The sequence below is a fragment of the Populus alba genome, chromosome 5 (assembly GCF_005239225.2).
Source record: "Populus alba chromosome 5, ASM523922v2, whole genome shotgun sequence".
Taxonomy (NCBI): domain Eukaryota; kingdom Viridiplantae; phylum Streptophyta; class Magnoliopsida; order Malpighiales; family Salicaceae; genus Populus; species Populus alba.
In genome coordinates, this window is record NC_133288.1 from 19,364,455 (window position 1) to 19,389,396 (window position 24,942).

A 24,942-nucleotide genomic window follows, 5' to 3' on the forward strand; every position below is an offset into this window, starting at 1 on the left:
TTTACGTCCCATTGCTTCGAAATGCTAAAATGAGAATCATGTCCAGTGCTCTGCCCCCCATTGCTAACAACAAAATATTAGATGGAAGACGTTGCTATCTCTCATTGCAAAGGTTAGGTGTTGACGGATCACAAAACAGTTGAATGCGACAGGATAATGTCACGAGGCTGAAAACAAGCGCCGGTCAAAAGAAAACTAGAGCCTGAAAGTGCTCCACCATAATCGAGATCACTACGAGAAGCATTTTTTCCAAGCACATGATCTTCGAAAGTTTGATAGAGCATCAATTTCAAAAGCGCAAGTTCCATAATCATTTGACAATGCCAAAATAAGGCCCCAAAAAGTCTCCATTATAAGATCGAATAAGCACAAAATTCAAAAAGAAAACAGACAGCAGAATACATAATCTTCAAAACTTGAAAGGTTAACAACCGTAAATGCAGAATCAGCTGCCGGAGGAATAGATTCATGAAAGAGATCTACCTCTAATAAACTCTACTTTAACAAATTCTATTCAGCAAACTGACCAACCAAATTACATAAACAGGTTGGGCCTGGATGCCTTGTATGTTGTCTTGAGCTTCCTCGTTGGGGGTCTAACCTTCTTGAACACCAATGGGAACTTGATTTTGGAATTATGGAACTGTTTGGTACTTTCTCTCTTGCAAAGCTTCGCGGGGATGGTAGCAGTCTTAATAATCTGGATGCATGGAAACCTAACCCTGTGGCGAGACGCCATCTCAGTGTACATCTGCTCAACAGCACCATTCAGAGTAGTGTCCCTGTATTCCTTGTACATGTTGTGATAACCTGTTCTGCTCTGGTACCGCAACCATATTCCAAAATTCTTGATCTTGGTAGGATTCTTCTCAAAAATCTACAACAGAAAATTAATTATATAAAAATTCTTGGAACAAAAATCCACACCCAAAAGGCAGAAATGCCTGCGATTCCCGTTCCTCCACAGAACAACTCATTTTAGAAGTACAACAAATGTTGCTAGCATTTCCCTTTAAGATGGGTCTAAATCTAGAACAAGATTTCTAATACCAAAAAACTACCACGATAGATTGTCAAAAGAAACTCATTTCTTATGAGATGTCTTAACCAGCTAATTGTGTGAACTTCCCTTGATTAAAGGGAAACTTTGCTCAAAGTGCATCGACAAAAAAATCTATAGAATGTTCTCCATGCTAGCATTCAAAATCTAAATTACCCAGAGAAGTTTACACAAAAAGCCATTACTAACATCGGTCATAATGAATTTTCTGAGCTATCCTTTCAAAAGTTTAACTCTCAAGAGACTAAAATTTAGTTCCAACATTTAGGTTCTAACACCTTAATATTCGAGCTGAGGAAACAAAATAGAAATTGCAGCCCTATTCCATGCACCAGGCCTGAATCCACACATAATGGAGTTGGTGGGATCAATCAACACATTTTTGCAAGTTGGTGGGACATGCACCAACACATAAAAAGGTAGGTGTAAGCTAAGGAGCACGTGGATAGATTTGGCCACTAAATTTTATTCTATGGGAAGTAATTTTGTAATTTAAAGATTTGATAACTTAATTTTTTTAATTAACAGAAGCTCAATTATGAGCTTAAGCAATCTATAGTTACTAAAATTACTTTAATCTTTTTTAAAACTAAATATATTTCTTCATAAGTTAAACACTTCCACTGGTGTGACCTGGTCAAGGAGTTGAACCTCAAATTTCATCACATTAGCCTAAATCGCCCAGGATGTAGCATTTCACCCCTCCTTTTACCTCCAATTCAGTTTCAGATTAAAACCCTCGTCTCAGAGGGCTGAGGGCATAGCATTTCATCTCCTTTTGGAATTTTCTCTCTTGTCTTGCTTTTAAGGCTAATTCCCCGCTTATCTTTTCAATACAAGGAACATTTTCTGAACAAATAGAATGATTTTCCCAAGAAACAACAGTGTAATGTGGAGAGCAAGAAGAGAACATACAGTAGGATAGAGAGAGCAAGGAGCCAAAAGACCTCAAATACCATTAGTCATAACTAATAAATTGAACTATGCAAGATGCCCATATGACAGTCATACATAATAATTTCACAAAATATAAGATAAACAGCTGCATTAAGACAGTAGCAGAAAGAGTGCAAGACCGAGACAACATTCCAAATTATATCACTAAAAGAGTCAGATAAAAAATAAACTTATAACATGGAAAATGGGATACCATCCAAAAGCACATATAGTGGAGCAGAACTACTGTGCTATAAAATCCAAAAAAGGTCAATGTTTCATTCTATTCATAAGCATATACTGAGTGTAATTCTCTTCAACTGACAATGAACGAGAACAAACATCAGTTTTCACCAAAATCCCTCAACGTTTCCAGCAAGAAATTGATGGCAACTTAAACCACAAATCCACATACTTCATAACTCTGTGTTTTACAACCACGACAATTAGGACACAAAACAGGCAACACCACTATATTTCATTTGCCAAAACTTCACCAAAACCATGCAATAAAACAATAAAAAATCCTCAATGCCCAAATTAACTCTCTCTTAATAAAAAGGCAACATAAAAAGACACGCATGTGAGATCACACATACCTCATTGATTGCAAGAATTTGTCCATTGCTTTTCTTGACCTTCTTAAGCTTCCTCAAGAAGTACCTAAAACATATCAACCATCATAGCATGAGAGAATCGCCCATCATACAAAAAAAATACACGCGCGCGCGCGCGCATATATAAGATTCAAAAACCAGCAGTAGATAGATTAATGAGGAGGTTAAGTGACACCACTGACCAGAACTTTGATTTTGAACGGACCTCGTTAGTGGCCCAAAGTTTCATACGGTAGATCTTGGGATGCTCGTCGTTCGCAGTTGGAAGTGCTCTCCCGACCACTTGGTACTGATGAAACTGTTTACAACAAAAACACGAAAAAAATTAACATCTTTTTATTTAGATCCGTGAAAATTAGCAGCTTGAGGAAGTCTGAGGTGTTGCTGTAACATACCCTGAAGCCAGCCATTCTGTGATGTGCTATGAAGACAAGCGGCCGGGTTCCTCAAACGTTCCCTCTTCTCTCCGTGTCTAGGTTATGGAGAAGTATTATAAGATCCTAGTTTCCTTGCCGCGGTTTGGGTGGGCTCTGAGCCCTGAAATGCTCTTAGGATGGCCCAGCTCTATATTTCCTCATGAAGTCTTGTCTGCATATTTAACTCGGCCTAGTAACACTTATTGGTCCATTTGCATTTCAACAGGCCCAACACGAGGTCTCGTTTAGCCAAAGGGGCCCAATTCAATGCAAAACGGAGAATATCATACAGCCGGCCCATCTAGTATGAGCCAGTCGTATATTTGGTATCCGTTCTCTTGAAATTTTATGAATATCATCCCTCTTCGTTTTCTTTTAGCCATCCCTCTTGTATTTTTCCTTTTTAATCAATTCATGTATTTGTGAATCGTTAAAAATGTGGTCTTCCATCCATCTCTTACGATCTTCACGGTCAGTTATTGAAATGTTCATAAATGCCGAGCATCAACGAGCATCCAAATTTTAAAAATAAAAATAAAAAAATTATTTTGTAATCAAAAAATAAAAAATAGAATGAATATAAAAATGTCATGCCAATTTTCATTTGAATCGGTTTTGATGTTGATGTGACTAAACCAAGTGACTAGACATGTTAACTTGCAATTTAATTGACCTTATCAAAGCTGACCAAGTCTAAACCAAGCATTTAAAAAAAAACCAAAACAATATTATTTTAAATAAATAAAAAAATAATAAATTTAAATTGAACCAGTGACTTAATAATTTGCAGCTCTTTTAGTTTCATACTAAATTTGACAACTATTATAAAAAAGGATCTAACTTACACGCGATGCCTATTGAAAGAGGCATGGTCCATGTGACATTTTTTTTTTTTTCAATATTATAGAGTCGATAATGTATTGTCAACCTTTATTTATTTTTAATAAAATAGATGACTTGTTATTTACAGTAAAAAATCAACAATAAAGAGAATCACCAGAAAGTTATGTTTAACCCTAAAAAACTTATTTTCAATCATTTTAACTCGAAAAACAATTAAACAAACAATCCAAAAACCTAAATGATCCATTTTAGGCTTGGTTTCAGTTGATGATTTTCTCTCTCAACCATCAAAATTTAGTGAATCACTCTCCATTCTCTCAAATTAAAGATTGAAATACAATTAAAAAAAAAAAGTTTTAGAGCAAAAAAGATTATTTGAAATCTAAATGGACCATGATTATAACTTTGAAAGCGGGGGGACCAAGGTGAACTTTTCACTATGATTTTGTAATTGTCACCAAATTCTTTACCCTTTCACTTTAATTCTCTATCTTTCAATCATGTCATTTCTTAATAAATTTACACAAATTGGTCTTTAATTTTGTCATTAAAAGGCAAATTTTTTAAAAAATTATAGGGATGAAAAAAAGAATGATATGTTAATGGTGCCCAGGTCAGGCTTTCATCTGTTTAAATAGAAAACACTCAATATTTGATACTTCTATTTTACTACAATATTAATGTTTTTTTTTAATAAATTAGCATATTTAACATTAAAAACTATTATATTTTCTCAACACAGTGAATGATTGGTGCACTAGTACCATACCTTGCTATTGTTAGAGCCTCTATAACCATTAATTTCATTGTAGAGAATACCATATTGTTTTATCATTTTTTATTAATAATGTAAGTGTTAGTAAAAACCAAAACTCCCTTCAGAATTTATTTTTATTTTTAAAAAAATTACCAACAGCTTGTTTGGAACCAAATCACATATAAAAATAAATTCAATTTCACATGTAATTTGAATTTAACTAATAATTTATTACAGTTTTTATGTTTGGAATAAAATACCAAATTATATAATTGAATTGAATCAACAGTCTTTAATATTTTGTTATTATGTCATAATTACATGCACATCTTCTCATTACATAACTTGTTTACAAGCAAAATATTATATCGAGCTCCCTCATGCTGTGGCCTTCAACATGGAGTTTTTTTCAAGCCATGCCCCTAGCTTATATTCAACATAACTAAAAGGTTATTTGTTTATATTTTGTATTAAGGAGGATGTGTTTAACCATCTACTTTCTTTCTCTTTGTTCATGATTTTTTCTTCCTCTAGCATAGAAAAAGAGACACCATGAAATAAATATATAAAATATTGAAAAATAAAAGAAAAGGACTCACCTTGCAATTATCCGATTTAATTATCAAACAAAGTAAAAAGTAGTACTTTTAGACCACATCGCATTCTCCAAATTTTTTTTTTTTTTAGTGTTTTGGATTGTTTTGATATGCAGATTTAAATTTTTTTTTTTTAAATAAAAAAATATTATTTTAATATATTTTAATACAAAAAATATTTTGAAAAACAATTACAGCCACTCCAAACATACTTTTTTAAAACACATCAAACCATGATCCAGCACATTTCTATGCTCTCGGCAACAAGAAGCACCCACTATTCTCCATTTGTCCACATAAAAAATTACTTTCATAAAATAAAAGAGTAGTTACCTATTAAATATAATGCAAATAGGTATTTGTAAAATCACATTATTATACAGGAAAAGATAGCATAGATACACAATTTTTAAGAGAAGTTTTTGTTGAAGAAAATAAAGATAATATTTTTAGAATAGTATTTTCAATATTAATTTTAAAAGGATTTTATTTGCAAATAAGAGGTCTTTTTTTTTTTTTTTTATGATTTAAATTCTATTTAAAATTTAAAACAATACCTTCAAAGGATTTCAAACACAAAAATTAATTTAACCATTAAAATTCAAGTCAAACTGCACTATCAATTTTATGCGTTGTTTAGAAACGTGAATTAAATAGCATTTCATAAATAATAAAACATCTTAATTCAAATTATTTATTTATTATTTTTTAATTATTTTTATGTGTTAATATAAAAATATATTTTTAATATATTTTTAAATAAAAACATTTTAAAAAATTATATTCCCAAACAACCCTTATTATAACGCAAAAGGCCCGAAACAAGACAGCGCTACACACACTGGACGAGACAGCCCATTTGAAGTATCCAACTAATCTATCCATCCCTCGGTCGGACGATGCCAATTTATCCATCCCACGGTCCGACGACACAATCCGACTGCCTATAAAACACACACCCACACACCCAATCTCTCTCCTACACGCAGGCAGCTTTGTGCTTTCCCTTGAAAACCCACAGCTCATATCTTTTTCCCTCCGTCCCTTCCTCTCCATCTTTAATTTGTCTGCCAACTAAACATTCGAAAATATAGTTATTTATTTATTTTTGAGATACCATGAAGATCAATAGAAGAGATCTTGTACCAGACGGACCTGGTAGTGTCAAGGTACATACAATTTCAATTTCTCTCAATTTACTTTTTCTAGGGTTTGACATGCAACCTTTTTTCTAAAAAAATATATTTATGTGAATGGAATGTGTAGATGACGCCGGTTGATGCAGATGATCTTTGGTTTGTCTACAATTTGATAGCTCATGGAGATTCTGTTATGGCTGTTACTGTCAGGTATTCCTTTAAAAAAAATTGTCTTCTTTCAAATTTTCTTTTAAAAGTTTTTTAATCAGTCACAAGGTTAAACATAACTGCTATAAATAGGAAAGTTTTGAGAGAGACGTCTACTGGAAGAGACGCGGAGCGTGTTAAGCTCAAGTTAGAAATCAAAGTTGAGGTATTATTATTATTATTATTATTATTATATAAAATATTGGTATTTTTGCTATTCTTTTCTTATTTTCTTCATACTGTATGTTGTTTGTTGTTATCAGCATAACTAACAGAGTTCTGTATTTATTTTTATACTGTTTAAGGCTATAGAATATGATAAAGTAGGGTCTGTTTTGCGAATTCGTGGAAAGAATGTATTGGAGAACGAGTATGTGAAGGTATGCGAAGCATTATTTTAGCCTGGGTTCATAAAAGGAAAAAAAAAACGAATTATCTTGTTTATGTGGGGAGCTCATTGATGTTTTCATTGCAGATTGGAGCATTTCATACACTAGAAATTGAGCAGCATCGACCTTTTGTTTTGAGAAAGGTATGCTTGCTTATGCTCGGTTGAGCTGCTTTGACTTTTTTTAAAATTTATGGATGCTTTGGAATTTTTCAGCTTATTTTTTTTGCACTATTCATGTAGGAAAAACATATATTTCTTTTTTAGTCTTGCATGTAATTTGCTTGCTTACAAGCAATATCTCAGTTTTTTCAAGCTTTTCTAGCCTGCACTCCTACTGAATGAGTGATGTCCAAATGAGCTATGACCATATAAAATTCTGTAATATAGGTTTTTCAAGCTTCATGTTACCTTATATGCTGTTTGCAGTGTAAATATTTGATGTTGAGCTTTCAAAACTTGGGAACATAAAATCATATTTACGATTTGATATTCTTCCAAAATATGTGAACCATGTTTCATGGTTAATACAGATAATAATTATCCCAAATGAAGGTTACAATAACTTGTTTTCAAGAGATACAGTTTGGTAACTTTCTATGCATGTATCCTTGTTTTCTATGTCACTGGCTTATTGACTTGTAGCTTGTGAACTGCAATATATTCTAGGAACTTTGGGACTCGCTGGCATTGCATGTACTCAATCAGGCTTCTGGTATGTAGTTTTAATTCACCAATTACTCACTTTCCTTGTTAGTTCTTTACTTAGTAAAAGGTGTATAATTTGAACTTGTTTGCATGCCAACCACCCTGTTATAAGTTTGTCATTGATCTTATTTGGACTTCATGGCTAAACTGCTTGGGATACGTTGGCAATTATTAAGATTTTCCCAACTAGGGGAAAGGTGGTAGTGGAACTACTAACTTACAAATTCCTGCCAGAGCAATCTGTTGTTTATCACAATTGGGTGATTGATTTTTTTTTGGTCATGTAGAGAACTTTCACTCAACTTTGTTTGCATTCTTGGCCATATCGATGTGAATTTCAGAACTCTTGACGTGTCAAAAATTTGCAGTTGAAATTAGCAGTTTTAAACTTACATTATTAAGGCTGGGTGCTCATACAGCATCCTCTGTTTGGAGATCCCTGCCTTTATGTGTGTAGATGCAATTTTTCATTTTTTGAATTCCTTTTTAGTTGTTAATATTTCACAAGATTCCATCAAACCTTTCCCATTATTTTTCAACTGGCCAAGAATATATCTGCAGATAAACTAGTAGATGTTACTGGTAGAGAATATATGATTGCTTTCTAACTATTGTTAGTATTCATTAATGTTTACAAGATTCCATCAAACCTTTCCATTATTTTTCAACTGGTTGAGAATATACCGGCAGATAAATTAGTACATGTTAGTGTTTCTTGTACAGCCAATGGTTCCTATCTGTCATATTCATTGGAATGAGTGGTATTGAAGTTCTTTTTTGGAACTTTAACTGCTAGTCACATATGTAAATACCAGGAAGATATCATTCCAGACTTTTTGAAAAAGTCAATTTGGAGCTCCAGTGCAATATGAAATCTTTGTGTTCTGATTATAGTTTGTTACTCAAGAAAATTATTACAGAATAGACAAATATGGTTAATCACTTTCTAACTAATGGTCTCTGTCTACAATTTCAGATCCTGCTGCAAGTGCTGATCTTGCTGTGGTTTTAATGCAAGAAGGATTAGCACATATCCTGCTTGTTGGTAGAAGGTAAAATAACTTGTTGAGAATATGAGTAATATGCGTCTTAAAGTTTCCGTGATTCATCTTTTGTTGGAAGATATCTATATGGAGCTGAATGCATGAACACTCCCTGTGGTTAGCAAGCCAACACCTTGAAACCATCCTGTGGGGAACAAGGCTGGGGTGTGCATTCCCATTGGCTAGTCTGTAGAGGTAGGAGAGTCTAGGTGGTTATTTGAGTTAGGGCAGATGCCTCCTGTATACCTCACCAAAACCAACAGTGATTGAGTTGGACTAATCCAGCTAAACTCCTCAAATGTTCTTGCATGTCAATTGCTGCTTCAGCATGACAAATTCTTGGCCAACAATGATTACATGGTGCCTCAAACCTTTGATAAGTGTGTCATGGATGTATCTTGGCATGAACTGTCTAATTGTGAATGTGCATAGTCCTTGGCTAGAAAGTGACATCCTCATCTGCTGAAATGTGGCATGTATGTACATTGGCACCCTTAGCATACCTTTATGTGTTCATTTTTTGGTTTCTCATTCAACATCAATATTTAGAAAATCTGAGTCCCTACTTTGGGGCTGGAAAATGGGGAAGTGACTTGAGCAGCTGGCATCCTTTGTTTTTAGGGAGCATGCTTAGCAAGGGAATGGTCGAGTTTTGGTTCTCAAGGTCATGATTTATTTGGAGATACATTTTTGAAGCTTGGAAGGGGGTGAGTTTTGGTTCCCAGGATGATGTTTTGTCTAGAAGAATTGTGTGACGGATTTGGATTATAAAGAGATGTATGCTGTAAAAAATCAAGAATTGAATTGTCCCTACCTTTTCTCTTAGAGATTGCCATTGCATCATAATGTGTTTGAATGGTATTTGAATGTGCCATTGTGGGTTAAACGTATTTGCTAATGTTGCTGTGGCCAATTTGTAACAGTTTAACTACTACTCGTGCGAAGATAGAAACTTCAATTCCTCGAAAACATGGCCCTGCAATAGCTGGTTATCAGACGGTATGCTGCTTTACTTGTATTATGAATTACAGATCAACTTACTTGAATTTTGAATTTTGGATCTGGTTCTTCCCTCTCCTTTTGGTTTTTCCTTGGACTTATTAACTAGAACTTAACAATTCATTTTTTTACTCATTGTCTTTCTATGTCTCACAGGCATTAAATAAGTTCTTTGAGCATTTATTACAGGTCAGTTCTATCCCACTTGTATTGCCATTACCTTATTCCATTCCAAAAAATTAACTGTGTGTTTCAGTTGTCTTAACTACGGAAGTGCTTGTTTATACAACCACTGATGGGGCTCTATGCATATGTTGTAGGCTTTTCTGAAACATGTTGATTTTAATGTGGTTCGGTGTGCGGTGATTGCAAGTCCTGGTTTCACAAAGGTCTGGATTCTCCATCATTTTTTCCTGCACTTCTAGAATGAAAGATTTCATCTAATACTTATTTTGTTTTTCCATTTAAAGGACTGCTGCTACTTTATAGTTGTGATGTCTTTTGTGGAGTTTCCTTCACATTTTTTATAATGTATTGTGTACTATACCTGAAATTTTTCTTCTTATGTGTTTCAGGACCAGTTTCATCGTCACTTGTTGTTGGAGGCAGAGAGGAGACAGCTGAGGCCTATCATTGAGAACAAGTCACGCATAGTTCTTGTGCATACAAGCTCAGGATACAAGTATGGTCCTTTTAATCTTTGCTTCTAGGCTCACTGTGCTCGGAACAGTGGATAATACTTTGCATAGTGATTAGTGATAAGTTTCTAGAAATCTACCTGACACACTTGTTTTAGGATCCATGTCAATATAATTGGTGGAAATAAGTGCATTTCAGCCCCCTTTACTTCGTATGTCCATGCATTACATCATCTATATATAAGATTGTTCCACTCACTGGTGCTGTATTGTGATTGCTTGAGTCCAGTAAGACATCTCTATTATAGTGTGTGATTGGCCTGGTCCTTGACTGCCATTCAACCAGTGGACTTCATCGTTTTTACTGCATTCTAGATGTCTTTCTGCCATTCCAGTTTCATTGCTTTTCACCTGGATCAGACAACATATTCTGTTTCATTGTGCATCATTTTATGTAACAAATATGTGCCTTTTCTTTTACTGTAGTTTATTGTTTTTTTGGTAGTGCACAAACTTTCTCTTGATCTTTGCCCATATTTTTCATTTGGTGCATGAAGTGATAATTATTCATGAAAAATTGGGAACAAATATGACACTAGTAACATTTATGGACACAGCTAGTTCAGAGCTACACTTTTGGGAGGCACCCAAATTTTCTCTTATTGGCACTGTTTTGCACAAAGGGGTTTTCAAAGTTTAGGTGGTTACGAGCTATCTTTTGGACACACTGCCTATCATGATGTTTGTTTCTTACATGCAGCTTCTTCTAACTATATAACATTAAATTTTGGCAGGCATAGTTTGAAAGAGGTTCTTGATGCTCCAAATGTTATGAATATGATAAAAGACACTAAAGCAGCACAAGAGGTAATTTACATTGCCCAAGTTGACCAACATTTCAGCTTGTCTTGCTCTTACCTTCAACAAATATGCTTATCCCAATGCTAGTGCAATGCATAGTTGTGTTTGCAGAAGCATTCTCTGTCCAGTATTTGCTTCAATTGCTTTGCAATAATAATTTCCCTTTTGTTATCCCCACTTTGTTTCAGGTCCGAGTTCTGAAGGATTTCTTTGACATGCTTTCAAATGTGAGGCTCTTTCCTTGAAATGCATGATTTTTAGTTTTTGTTGTTTCCAATTATTTTCCTAACCATTCTCAGCACGGCTTTTCTTGTTATATTTGCACTCATGTTGTATTTCTGAGATTCTAAATTTGATTGAAATTGTGGTTTTCTGATAGGATCCAGATCGAGCGTGCTATGGACCAAAGCACGTGGAGGTTGCCCATGAACGCTTGGCCGTGCAAACTCTACTCATCACAGATGAGTTATTCAGGTTAGCCTAATAAGAGATGCTAAAACTTTTCTTAACTCTTCTCTGCTAACTGACGTGGTAACTTACGATAGTTTTTATATTAATGTCAAGCACCGTATTAATGCTAAGATCCTTGTCACCATGATTTAATGTATACATCACACCAGTCAATAAAAAAAAGTGAGGGAGTGTTAGCATCCCAGGATTAATCTTTGAACAGTAGTGTGTTGGTTAATTCAGAAATATCACATTGCATGCAATTAATTGATTCCATATGGATGTTCCATAATATTTATGAATCTACATTGAGGAAACAATGTCATGTTTTTCTAGAAGTTTTTATAACTTGTGGTGATGAGACAGCTTGTGGTCGATGCATGAAAGATTAATCGTACTAGAGGCAGACTCAAGTGATATCATCATTTATTCTCTTATTTCAAGAATCTCGCCTCACATTCGACATGGCATAAACCTATGACCCATGGTTTCGGGAGTGTTTTCATTGAGATGATGAATGGAAATTAATCTTATTATAAACTGGTTTCAGGAATGCTGATATACCAATGAGAAAAAAGTACGTCAACCTAGTCAACTCAGTGAAGGGTTCAGGTGGCACTGTTCATATATTTTCGTCAATGCATGCATCAGGAGAGCGTGAGTATCATTTTTATTTACTTAAGGGGATAGCGTGAGTATCATATTCATTATCCTGAATCCATCTTTTCCCCCCCTCTTTTCAATCAAAAACAGAAGTTGCTCAGTTGACTGGCATTGCTGCAATTCTGCGATTTCCTCTACCGGAGCTGGAGGACATTGAAATGTGATGGTAAATTGTGGGTTGGAAAGCATTTGTCCGTAATCTCTCGTCCCTTGCAATCAGCATGCTGTATTATGTTTTTCCTTCAATTTTACAGGTAAAATCTTTGGTAGATTGATTGAGTAATAAACATTGGCGTTTGAATAACGGCCTGCATTCTTTTCTCTCCTCCCCTTCTTTAAGCGAGTAGCCTCAGAATTGTACATATATATATATATATATATATATATATATATCTGTAGCAATAAAGCAGATTGCAATGAATCGATTCTATTATTGGAATTTTGATTTAACTGGCCCGTGTGCGTTCCTGTATCCTTTCCCCTGGTAATGCAACGGAATCCTTTACTCTGTTCCATGGTCATGGTCTTTGAAATCGCTAACAAAGATGCCAAATGGCTATGCATTGCGATCTTTCAGCCTATATATATTCACTTCATGAACAGCCGCAATATAAATAGCCTGTCCTTACCTTATTTTTGCTGCTGCTGCTGCTGCAAATCTATCATATAGCATAGTCAAGTGGCTCTGAGTCGCATACGCACTGGAACAGCAGTTTTAATTTTTCCCTCTCCTCTCTGAATTTGAAAGAACATTGAGATGCCAGTAACGTTGTAGAAGCTGAAGAATCTTTGTTGTAATCTTTTAAGGATTCAAAAGATTATTATAGGCCCAACATTAGAACAAACAAAAAGAATGACGAGTTCAGATCAAATTTCAGATCTGCGAATTCTTCAAAGATTAGGCTTCATTTGCTACAACTCTGATGAATGTTTATCAAACTTTCCTAGTCATCCTTAGTGAGTGAAAGTACATAGTTTATTTTTTCTTCCAGTTCTTTATGTTATTTTTATGGATTTGGTGGGTTTGCTAGGGTATTTTTGGGTTGGTTGGTTTGGTGAGCTGGATTGGGGCTGTTTTTGGCAAGTGGCAGAATGGCAGTCACGGATGTTGTATTTTTGTGATGGTTTTTATATGGGAGTAAATCTGGTTTGGCTGGCTGAGTTCATGATTTGGGAGGAGTGTTCATAGTAACCCTGGTGATAATGTCTATAAGAGAGTATTATTCTCTTGTAAACTGGCTACGTTATAGGCTTGATTTAAAGCTTTGGGCTAAAATATTTTCATTGTTTTTAATCTCCACCTCCAAACCCCTCCTAAAAAACACTAAAGCTTATCTCGGATAACGAAATCCTCTATATAGGTTTGTTTGAGATCCTTAAGCTTATTGAATGGATCTTTTTGACCTTCAAACCTACAACACAAAGCATCTACTTACTCATTCCATCTTACTCCTTGATTACCAAGACTCCTTACCATTTGTAGAGGCATTTGTGCACATAATTCCCATCAAGATTAGGAGAATCTCGTTTAGGTTTATGTTTTTGCAGCATACTCTCCCCCATGATTAACCTGCTGATTACTTGCATTACTGGTTTTTCCCATAGATAATTGTAGTTTCTGCAGGATAAAACTTTGTTGATAAGCTAGCTAACCCACTGATAAGATCTTTCAACTCTCCAAACTTGGCTTCGTGATTGGATGTTGTATTTTCTAGTTTTTGGCCATACCCTTTTAACATCTTCATCACTTGGTTTGTGGCTCTTATACCACTTGATGAGAGTTCGAGTTCCAACCAACAAATTCTCCATTAGAATGAGTAGGAGAAATATCAGTAATTGGACCAATATCCTCAATAAGGAGGTAACAATGGAGGAATAGAAATTATGTTAAAGAAGAGAACTGATTCACCCGAGTCTTCCGCTTCATTCATTCATTCATTATAATTTTTCTCGTATCCTTCTGTGTCCATTCTATTACAAGATATACCTGTAGTGACAGTGACATGCTTCCAACATTTAAGGAATTCTAAACACTTACATAACCACACGTGGCCATCTCCTCACTGAAAGTAAATGAAACATAAATGAAAAACGATGTGTATAGCTAAGGATAAAACGCTGCGTATGACTGAAGATGAAACGTTGCGTATAGCCCTTCAAGAGCCACAGTGGCCAGCTCCTGCCCTGTCGATTCTTTACCTCCCTTCTTCATAATTCAAGCCTATTTCCCTCTTCTGGATTAACTCGCAAGTCGCAACGACAGCGTAGTCAAGGGGCTTCGAGTCGCGTACGCGCTGGAAGAGCAATTTTAATCCCCCCCCCCCCCCCCGCGTCTCTGAATTTAAAAGATTATTATAGGCCCAACATTAGAACAAACAGAAAAAATGACGAGTGCAGATCAAATTTCAGATCTGCGAATTCTTCAATGATTAGGCTTCTTGTTTTCTTGCAAGATCATAATAATATTTACAAAAGGTGGGGCTACAGGCACAGGTTTGCGTTAACTGAGCCCCAAAAGTTCCAGATCAGGCTTGCATGGGCTAGGAGACGATTTGATTCCAAGAGTCCTATTTGCTCGTATGCTTTCCGATAACGACTACGAAAATAGCACACAAAGAGAAGAGATTGTTTAATGGGGCATGAGTTGCAACTAGGAAGTAAAAGACGGTGGAAAATATAGAAAACAAATAGCCACCCCCTAAAGATTGACTCTTTCTTTCTTTGTATACAGTGGTTTGCGCACCTAACCCTAACAGTTGACCCCCCCTCCATTACAGCGACAGGAAAAAGCTAGGAAAACAACCAAGATATGCCATTCTACTCTACGTCAAAATAATGCCCACTTCAGATGCGCATTATTATTTATATCAGTGATGAGCCACGTTGCAAAACAAGCGATGAGGGCTAGAATATAAGAAACCTTGGTATCTTGCCGAAGAATGATGCAAGAACTAGCGCCTTTCACGAGGGCAAAGCTCCTGCATTTAAGCTTTTTTTTAGCAGTTATCTTTTAATAATCAATTCTTTTTGTTGAAGTTCATGTTCATGTCATTAAAAAGGACAATCAGTTTTCAAACAAGATGTTCAAGTCAAAAGAGACAGCAAGCTTGAACATAGTTTTGTCAGCATATTATTTTCTTCTTTATGAGGAGAATACACACTGGCTTCAATTGTAAGATTAGAATTCTTTTGGTTTAGTATTAGACGAATGTTGTTCACTCTCTCATGGGGGGAGAGGTCTTGGGTTTGAACCTGGACTTTGGTGAGCCAAGGAGACATGTTCGAGGAAAAACTGAAAAGCAATGAATTGCAACGCGAGGTTAAACCTAAAGTTTGTACCTAAAAACATGGCTATTTCCTTCCAGGAACCTGTTTATTCAACAAAAGCTACCATCAAGCATTTGGAGACAGGATTAGTGCGCCATTATGAAATAAGGAGACACAGCAAAACATTGACCCTTTCCTCGCATATAGTATTCACTGTCCAAATGACATGCCTAAAAAGGTTGGCGACTTTCTGTTCTTCTTTTATGGCAGAACATTATTAGGAAACAGCCATTGTACCATTCTTCCTTATTTGAATAATAAATCTTATACAGGGGTTGGTGGGGAAGAGGGCATTAGTCTTTGAGCAACCAGTGAGTAATGAAGTACCAACACAGAATGCCCGATTACAGGGGCAGAATTGCGGGACCGGTGGACATCAAGGCCTCGTTTGAACAAGAATGAGCCACTGATGGTCTTCAGGTGTAAATCACACAAGTCATTTGTCAAGGAAACTTTCTCTTATACAACCAGGCAAAAAGAAACACTAAATTAACTTCTAAAAGAGATTCGTTAAATAGCAATAATACATTTTTGTAAGGCAGCTTGAGGTAGTGTTCATGATCATAGCGAGTGTAATTATCTGAAACTCAAAAGAAAGAAAGAAAAAATGAATCTATACTCTACTTTTAAAGGAAATAAAACAAAAAAAATCTCCCTCCCGAGCACCATGTGTACAGTTTGTTTCCTACCATCAGGAGATTCTATTAGGATGTCAGACATCTGCACAGTTCATTGGTGCATACCCCAGCCTAGACTTCTTGGTGTCATACAAAACGTGGAAATTTTGCTGCTGATAGTTGCCAATTATTGAAAGAGCGGATCGAGGAGTGCCCAAAATTGCCAGGCAAACAACTTCCTCCGGATCTAGCCGGATGAAGTAGTTCTCGACGGGGAAATTCCAGACTGCTCCATCAGCAAACAGAATGCCGAAATCGGGCAACTCTATCTTCTCAACACCAGAGACATTGTAGCAAGGATCCAAAATTGGAAAATCTTGTACAATTGCATAGCCCTTCACCTTCTTAACAAATGCATCCTTTATAATCTGATAGGCTGGTTCTGCGAAATAACTAAGTGTGGTGCCGGAATCCACAATTGTACCCCGAACACCATCCGAGGTCATATTCCAAGTGCCCTCTGGGATGTTCAGCACTTCTCCTCCGACCACGATCGATTTTATTTGAACGTAATAAAATGTGTCTACTGGATTTTCTTTGCCCCCAACCAATGTAGTAAAATTCAATTCTGGGTGATTCAAGAGCTCCTTATCCTCGCCAAAAATCAACTTGCTGCTAACATTAGTGTCACTATTTCTGTCAACCAAGCAATACGAAAACGAGTGACCATACAGAGACTGAAGCTGGGAGGAAAATGAAAGAGGCCCTCTCCCAAGACCTAACAATCCTGAGGCCCCATGGAACAAGCCTCTATTCCAATGACCACAACCAAACATAACATTCTCCACTCTCTTAAATTCTGACTTCCCGGTAGGCGATGTGAGATTAACCGTGAATGTTTCAAGTGCAAAATCACCGGTTGTATTAGAGCTATCACCGTACCAATAGAAATAAGGGCATGTCTGATTTTCAGCCTTGCAAGGCTGAGGAGGATCGGGAGAAGAAACCAAATGACACCGAGGATCATGGCAACCTATATTCCTAAAGGAACTAGACTCCTTAGGATCATAATAAGGTCCATTTTGCTCAAAACAATCATGACAAGGAACGCATTGAATCCAATTAAGGTCACTACCAGTATCAAGAATCAAAGAGTAGTGTTTAGGAGGGGTACCGATAAACACATCCATGAAATACTCTCCAGAGCCAAGACTCACCCCTGACTCCAAAGTCGCCATGAGCTGCCCGGAAAGCCCAGTTCCATGAGATTCAGGCGATGCTGCCGGGGCAACCACCGTCTTGATTTGCTTTTCCGGCCGCTCCTTATCTTTCTTGAGCCTGGAAATGTCATTTTGATTCTTCTTCTCAATGATCCTTGTGTGGAGAGTCTGAATTCTAGCCAAGTCCCGGTTTGTGGATTCCACGAAAGATTCTTTGCCCTCAGATTTTCTATCCTTTGACCTGTGCTTCAAGTGGAGTTTGACCGTCTGTTTAGCCTCCTTTTCCTCTTCCCCTCCTTCATCGTCGTCGTCGTCATCTTCAAGAAGATCAAAATCTTCTTGCGAGACTATTGTCTGTGATTGTTTGCCTTTCTTTGAAGTATCCAGGTCACAACCTGTGTTTGTTGTTGAAGAAGAAACTGCATTGAAGCTCATATGATCAGGCAATTCGATGCCGGCAAGAGTAGAGATGTTGGATTTAACATTCTTTCTATGGTCATGGATTCCGGCGATAGCTTCAAAAGCACCAGAGAGGAGTAAAAAAAGAAAAAGAACAATAAAAGACCTGGACAACATAGCAACAATCCCTTCTTCTTTGGTCCCAGAGGAAATCGTACATCAATCAAACAAGAAGGCAAGAATGCCAAGAAAGCTCAAACAAGAAGAGATATATATAGCAAAAATCAACTGAAAGCTTGAAAGGTCGTTGGCTTAGAGAAGTGAAAGAAAAAAAAGACAACAAATAAATCTACGTCTGGTAATGAAAATGTTGTTTAATGCAAGTATTTATGATACAAAAGAAAGGAAAAGAAAAGGGCTAAGGATTAACGTTTGAGGAGAAGAGAAGTCTTGCTTTGTTGTGGTGGTCTTTGTGAGTTCTAAGTTAGACCGAAAGATTAGACTTTGAATATTACGCAGAGCCTCTGCCTACACGCGGTTTGAATAAGGAAAATTAAAAAGGAAAAGAGAAGGATAGTATGCATTTAATATTATTATTATCATTATTATTATTATTATTATTTTACCAGGTCTTCCTTTTCTTGTCGGGTTTTTTCCTCTCTGCTTCTTGTTTCATTTGCCTTTCACTGTACTTGTAGATTTGTAGTGGTCCTATAACATTAGTCCATTACAGCTACGCAAGCCGGCAAAGACACTGGTAATATTCTTTGTTTTTAAAATGTTTTTTTAAAAATATATATTTTTTATATTTTCAAATACTTTTAACAAGCTAATATTAAAAATAATTTTTTAAAAATTTAAAAAATATTACTTTAATATGTTAATACCTTAAAAAACAACTACCATTTTAATCTTCTTCCTCTGGCGGTGAGTTTTGACTTCTTGAAAGTGAAACCTATAAGTTTGACTGAAGGTGAAAGGAGACAGACGCAAAAAAATTTGCGTATTCACACCTTCGTTGTACCAAAGAAAAGGTGAAAAACAGCTTCCATGGGACAAACCATAATTAAAAAGAGAAAAGCATTATATTTTAAGATATTTAATTAACCGACCACAGTATAACATTTATGGTTCAAAAATAATTTTAAATTTAAGCTATTTATTTATTTTTTATACGTTGCTAGATAAAAAACAGAAGACATGTCTGCTGGGATTTTTGTTTTTTTTTATTTATTTAGGTATTCTCACATTCTTTTAAAGAATAAGGTTAGTCTTATTCGATATTTATATTTATCTTTTTTAATAAGTGTATTTTTTAAAAATTAAATTTTTATTTTTATATTTATATTTATATTTATAAAAATATAACATTATTTTAATGGTTAAACCAACACTTCATTACGAGTCTGAGCTTGCATACCTAATTTGTCAAATAGAAAATTTAGAAATTTGCAACAAAAAAAACCGAGCAAGATTGTGTATAAAAATGGTTAACAAAGACAGGCACATAAAAATAAAATAAATAAATAAATAAAGTAGTTGAAGTCATTAAACGCTAACAACTCAGAAAAGGAGTGGTCAGTTAACACGCACAGAGAGAGAGAGAGAGAGAGAGAGAGAGGAGTGGTCAGTTAACACGCACAGAAGGGTTGCCAAAATCTAACTTGTCTTTTGACAGGACGGATGACTCCGTCACCGCGTGTAATCGCCACTGCGCGTGCGCATACATGTGCCTCAGAAATAAAAAAAATAAAAAATAGTGCTATCAGAGGATACCGTCACTGGTCTTGAACTCCGTAGTAAACAGAGTTCTAACAACGTTAGTAATCTGGCACTCGAACCCAGAGTCAAGCTAGAGTTCGTAAAAAATAATTTTTTGATACATAAATCTTTTTGCTAGCCTATGATTATTTATCTGTCCAAATTCATTAAACTAGTCAGGATTAGTGTTGTCTGTTTTTTTTTTTTTTTCAATTTTAAATTTGAATTTTGACAATGAGAATTAATATAGGGACAATTTTGTTTTTCAATTTCTATCTTTATTTTTGAAACTAGAAATTAATCCAAGAATTAATGTCAGGAATTAATTATGACTAATTCAAATTAATTCTAACATTTTTTTTTATCCCTAATCTCATGTGCATAAATAGGGGTGGGTGGGAGGATTCAGTTTTATATGGAGAAAAAAATTATGTTCTCTCTTCCTTCTAACTTCTTTATTGTTTTGCTCTGTTTTACTTTAGTAAATAATTGCAAAGTATTATTATATTTATTTAAAAAAATAAAATTAACGCTCTTAAAATTTTTAAGGATTATAAAAATAAAGTTTAAAACCAACAAAATGCAATAAAGTTGGACAATATGAGGTATATTTTATTAAATTTTGTTCTTAAAATGATATTATCCATTAGATTAGTGATTCTTATTCATATAAGTAAAATGATATTATTGAATGTAAAAATCAAACTAAAAAATATGATGAGTTGTTGATAAGTTTGGGAGCTTTCTATAACTTATGAGGAAAGAAATTTGTTACTGTCAATTATATACTTCACGAATTACACCATAAAAAAACTAGAAAATACATCTTATGAGTTGCAAGAAATGTCATAATCCATTTTTAACCCCTAATTTTCTCATATATTTTTTAAAAATATAATTTCCTTTTCAAAATATACGGCTCCATGAAGTTCAAACCAATTTTCATAATTTTTTGTATTTTGTTTCGTTTTAGTTTGTATGATAAAATAGATAAATAAAAAAAAATTAGGGATTGAATTGAGAAGAGAGAAAGAAAAAGGGACCAATATGGCTAAGGACTAAAATATAATGGAATATCATGCAAATAAGAGAAAAGAAGAAGAATAATCAAACAAAATTACAAAATTACAGGAAGAGATCCTACACAATTAAGAAAATAAACTTTTGATTAATTTGGACCATGGGATTTTCCAATTAGAAATCCACAATCAAGAAGGAAATAATATAAAACATGAAATAATATAAAATACTATAACAATATTTTTTCAGTATTGAATTTTTTTGTTTAATGAGTCCTAGACAATATAAATAGAAGGGACAGACACACATAAACACTATTACGGGAAAAAAAAAAAAAACTAGTCAACTAAAGCCAAAAAAAAAAAAACAAAAAAAAACCCAGAAAAATATTAGAAATAAAAACAAATTTCCCCTTTTCTTTTCAAAAAAAAAAAAAAGAAGAAACCATGACAACCAAATTGTTGATTAACAACAACAATTTAAACCTAAAACAATTAACAACCTCCTTATTAGTAGCAATGACTACCACTTAGTCCACCTATCTATCCATACTTTTAAAACCTCACTTAGTTCTCCTATTTCTCAACTATTTCGTAGCCTTAAAACCTTTCCTCACCAATCTTTTATTCTTGATCGAGCTTGAACACCATTAAAACAATGCCCTACCATTGATGTCCTGAATAGCAATGTAACCTTCTTTTTTTTCCCAGTTGATTAAACCTTTTATATAAGCCACCACTAACGGTGTTGAACCAACATTTATAAAGAACCCAAAATAACCCAAGATTTGCCATATTTCCAACATGAAACCTGACAAAAATCTACATAAAACAACCCAATAATGATTATAATAGTTTTCTGTTAAAAAACCACATTATTTGTTGTTAATTCTGCAGGTTTCAACATTGAAATGTAGAACACATATGTCACACAGCACATCATATTTTTTATGAGTCAATCGAGACTTGCGCGTGACCATCACGTGCCACACGAATAGATCCAATTCCATCAACTTTCAATTGACTTTAGAAACTCACAAAGGTTTATTTTGAACCTTAACATTTTGATTTCTTTATTTTTCGAATGATTTGTAACTTGTTTGTTGGTTTTTTAATCCGTGAATATGCATTTGCTTGTATACCATTGACTTAATCATTTTGATTAATTTACTATACATATATGACTTCAATGTTAGATCATATTTATCAATATTAATTAGGGTTTGTTGGATGATTTGTAATATGTGGCCATCTTTCCCTTATGTATGGATATATTTTTTGGATTATTATGAGACTTAAGTTTAAATGGTGTATTATATGGGTTTCTTTGTGTAATGTTGGTCGGTCATTGTACACTTTAGGATGCTATAATCCTTAAAAAGGTCATGTCCCTGAGAAATTGAATTTTATCATCTAAAGAATATAATTTTTGTTTTCACTAAAAAGATATGTAAATAAAATTTTCTTTTTCCTGGAGAATCAACCAAGGAACAATATAATCCTTAAAATGGTTTTGTTCCCAGGAAGTTGATTGTTGTCATCTAAAAAGTGTAATCTTGTTTTCTTTGAAAAATTGAGTACATAAAAATTTAGTTTTATTAAAGAGTCAACTCGTGGGTGGTATAATGTTTAAAAAGGTTATGTTCCTAAAAAGTTAAAACTTTATGGTTTTCAAAAAATATAATATTTTGTTTTTATCAAAGAATCGACCTGTGTATGGTAAAATTTTTAAAAGGATTTTGTCATAGTAAAGTCAAAACTTAACTTTTTAAAATAAGAATATAAATTGTGTAACCAAAGAAAATGGGCTAGAGCTTAATTCATCACTAAATATTTTTTCGAGTTTCACACATATAGCTAAAAATAAGGATTGAGGGCATCATTGCTATACTTGAGTCCCAAATCATTATCTTCAGTCATATAAACCTTTTACCTCTATAAAATCTCTAGATTGATATTGCAAGTATTAGTAGTTATTAATAAATCCTAGACTTTGCGCTTCGCTGTCAGAAACACAACATTAAGTTAAGGCAAAAGTATTTTTATGCGCACATAGTAGATACCTTTTTTCTTTAAAAACAAATATAAAGTAGTCTACTATGGTATGATGTTTAAGTGTGAATTTTTTTTTTTTTAACATATTTAACTCTTTACTCAAAAATCTTTAACAAACCAATTACAATTTCTAGTTATTATAAAACTAGGTGTTAGTTCATTTTCTTTTATCTTGCCAAGATATCTCTATGATAAAAAGAGAATAAAAAACATCTTCCTATGAATACCTTAACGTATAGGGTGTGTCTTCTAAAAAAAACCTTTGAAGAATCTAAAGCAAAGATTTCATCCTCGATTCAACTAAGTTCAAGAAGACAAAGGACTGCATCAGACATAATGTTATTAAATGTGCTGGAATTTGGATTAACTGGTCGTTTTAATAATATGTGTGTTTGGCATAGCGACTTTTCTTAACACTATTATTTAGGTCCATGCGAGGAATTCTCCCTGATTTTTTTATCCCGAAACACAGAAACACAAGTGGCTTAATGCTAGTACATGGCGTGCCGCACACGAGGGAGGGCATTTCTTTTAAATGGTTGCGTCGATGAGAGGACAACACGGATCGATCGAGCTAAGTTGATTCTTAGCAAGACTTTGAAGAAGAAGAAGAAGAGGATCCTAAAAGATAAAAATACGTCGAATTACACTTGTCTATTCTCTTGAATTGATGTTCCAAGAAACCAAGAGGAAATAGAATTATTCCAAGGAGATTAAAGTGACTGTTTATTCGTTATAAATCGGTCAGTCACTTCACGATTTGACACGCTTCATTTTCTATTTGAGGAAAGTAGACTAAGGACTTGCCCTCCCTCAGCACCCAACTTAAGGTTAGAATTTTTCCTGGCCAAATACACGACTTGCATCGCCACACGGCACCCGACTAGATTACGGCTAACCTGTGTGAATGCCTGGGCGATAATTGGCCTCCGAATGCGGGGATTGAAACCTGTGACCTTGAACCTTCAAACACTGCATGTGTCGTGGAACCTGTTCTTGGGTTGTACGAGCTTTTAATTTACCTAAAATTATCATTACAAAGCATGAGGAGTTCGGGCTTCCATTTGAGCGTGCTGGAACAGATGTAGTAGATTTAGTTTGGAACGCGTTGAGACTATATTTTAAAAATTTGATTCTAAGGTGCTGTTGTCAAGAACATTTTAAAAAATAATTATTATTGTATTCTCAGGCACACTTTGTTGGAAAAATAGTTACGAGAGCAACGGAGAGGGGGGAAAACAGAGGAGAAAAGGCAGCAATAATGATGCCGTAGGTTTATGACTTATCAGGCAAATTCAATGAAAATACAAAACAAATGCCAACGCATCAGGCATGACGATATCGAAGTGGAAGTAATTTTCTTATTTGCCGTCCATTGCAAGCTCGTGAAAGGAACCTTCGGTGCTGCCCTGCTCGTCGCTGATATAGCTCCGCATTGGTGAATACGGAAGGACTTGCTTTTCTTCTTTAGACTCCATTTTGTTTTTACTCTCTTATTCTATAAAAATATATCATACAAGTTCCTATTTTATTTTAAGAATTTCTTTAACGATTTTTCTTATTTTAAGTTGAATTATTCATGGTTATTTACGATGCTTGAGTGGTGTGTGTCTATATGTATATATATATCGGTATCATATGATTTTTCCTCCTTGGAGATTATATTTTTTCTCGATTGTTTCTAATTAATTTCTTAATTTTTATCTCTTATTAAATAGAAAATAATCTAAAATAAAGGGAATGTTCGCATTAAATTTTCTTTGGAATGTCCAGAGACTCGAAGGCCAATGGCATTGAAATACGGATTGAGAGGAAGAAAAGGACTCCAAGGGAGGTTGGGAGGGGGAGTGGTCTGCGGCAAACATAAATGCCGTAGCAGCCATGAAATTTAGTTTATGCGTATAAAATAATTAAATGGGTGTGAATTTTCAACTATCAAATCTGGTTGCTTGGACCAATGAATTTGCATAATTGTGGACTCCGAAGAATAATAACCACATGGTGTGTTGTGTGTGCATCGAAAGGGGAAATAGATGGCACCGAAGTGCCCCTAGGTCGTGTGGCATTGGTACATGGGTTTTGTCTCCGTCACCCCTTGTTTTTTTCATTCTTATATTAAAAAAAAAGGAATTATTTGATATCATATTAGTTTTGTGCTGGGAAATTCTATGACGCTCAGGAAATAATCTAGAAATGAAAATTGCAAATGATATTGAACGTCCC

General features: G+C 34.7%; 3 protein-coding genes across 3 annotated transcripts; 1 reads left to right on the forward strand and 2 right to left on the reverse strand.

The window, feature by feature from the left end:
- Window positions 1–313: 313 nt before the first annotated feature.
- Window positions 314–3,135, reverse strand: LOC118061743 (large ribosomal subunit protein eL20y). The gene is made up of 4 exons (XM_035075294.2): window positions 3,009–3,135; window positions 2,796–2,911; window positions 2,596–2,659; window positions 314–877 (listed from the first exon to the last, which is right to left on the reverse strand). Exons 1-4 carry the CDS (start codon window positions 3,021–3,023, stop codon window positions 536–538), a joined length of 537 nt encoding a protein of 178 aa, XP_034931185.1. The 5' UTR covers window positions 3,024–3,135; the 3' UTR covers window positions 314–535.
- A 2,916-nt stretch (window positions 3,136–6,051) lies between these two features.
- Window positions 6,052–12,771, forward strand: LOC118061741 (protein PELOTA 1). Its single transcript, XM_035075292.2, has 16 exons — window positions 6,052–6,394; window positions 6,492–6,574; window positions 6,665–6,737; window positions 6,877–6,951; window positions 7,047–7,103; window positions 7,629–7,674; window positions 8,644–8,719; window positions 9,634–9,709; window positions 9,866–9,898; window positions 10,030–10,098; window positions 10,285–10,391; window positions 11,142–11,214; window positions 11,397–11,435; window positions 11,588–11,682; window positions 12,209–12,315; window positions 12,412–12,771. Exons 1-16 carry the CDS (start codon window positions 6,344–6,346, stop codon window positions 12,483–12,485), a joined length of 1,134 nt encoding a protein of 377 aa, XP_034931183.1. The 5' UTR covers window positions 6,052–6,343; the 3' UTR covers window positions 12,486–12,771.
- Window positions 12,772–16,137: 3,366 nt separating this feature from the next.
- LOC118061740 (aspartyl protease family protein 2) lies at window positions 16,138–18,424 on the reverse strand. The gene has a single exon (XM_035075291.2). The coding sequence runs from the start codon at window positions 18,059–18,061 to the stop codon at window positions 16,361–16,363; it is 1,701 nt and encodes a 566-aa protein (XP_034931182.1). The 5' UTR covers window positions 18,062–18,424; the 3' UTR covers window positions 16,138–16,360.
- Between the last annotated feature and the right edge of the window lie 6,518 nt (window positions 18,425–24,942).

Coding starts and splice junctions, on each gene's coding strand:
- LOC118061743 (XM_035075294.2), bottom strand. Junction 2,660..2,795: donor CGTTCAAAATCAAAGTTCTG/GTCAGTGGTGTC, acceptor GATATGTTTTAG/GTACTTCTTGAGGAAGCTTA. Junction 878..2,595: donor AAATTCTTGCAATCAATGAG/GTATGTGTGATC, acceptor TTTCTGTTGTAG/ATTTTTGAGAAGAATCCTAC.
- LOC118061741 (XM_035075292.2), top strand. CDS start 6,344: ATGAAGATCAATAGAAGAGATCTTGTACCAGACGGACCTGGTAGTGTC. Junction 9,710..9,865: donor CAATAGCTGGTTATCAGACG/GTATGCTGCTTT, acceptor TATGTCTCACAG/GCATTAAATAAGTTCTTTGA. Junction 10,099..10,284: donor CAAGTCCTGGTTTCACAAAG/GTCTGGATTCTC, acceptor TATGTGTTTCAG/GACCAGTTTCATCGTCACTT.
- LOC118061740 (XM_035075291.2), bottom strand. CDS start 18,061: ATGTTGTCCAGGTCTTTTATTGTTCTTTTTCTTTTTTTACTCCTCTCT.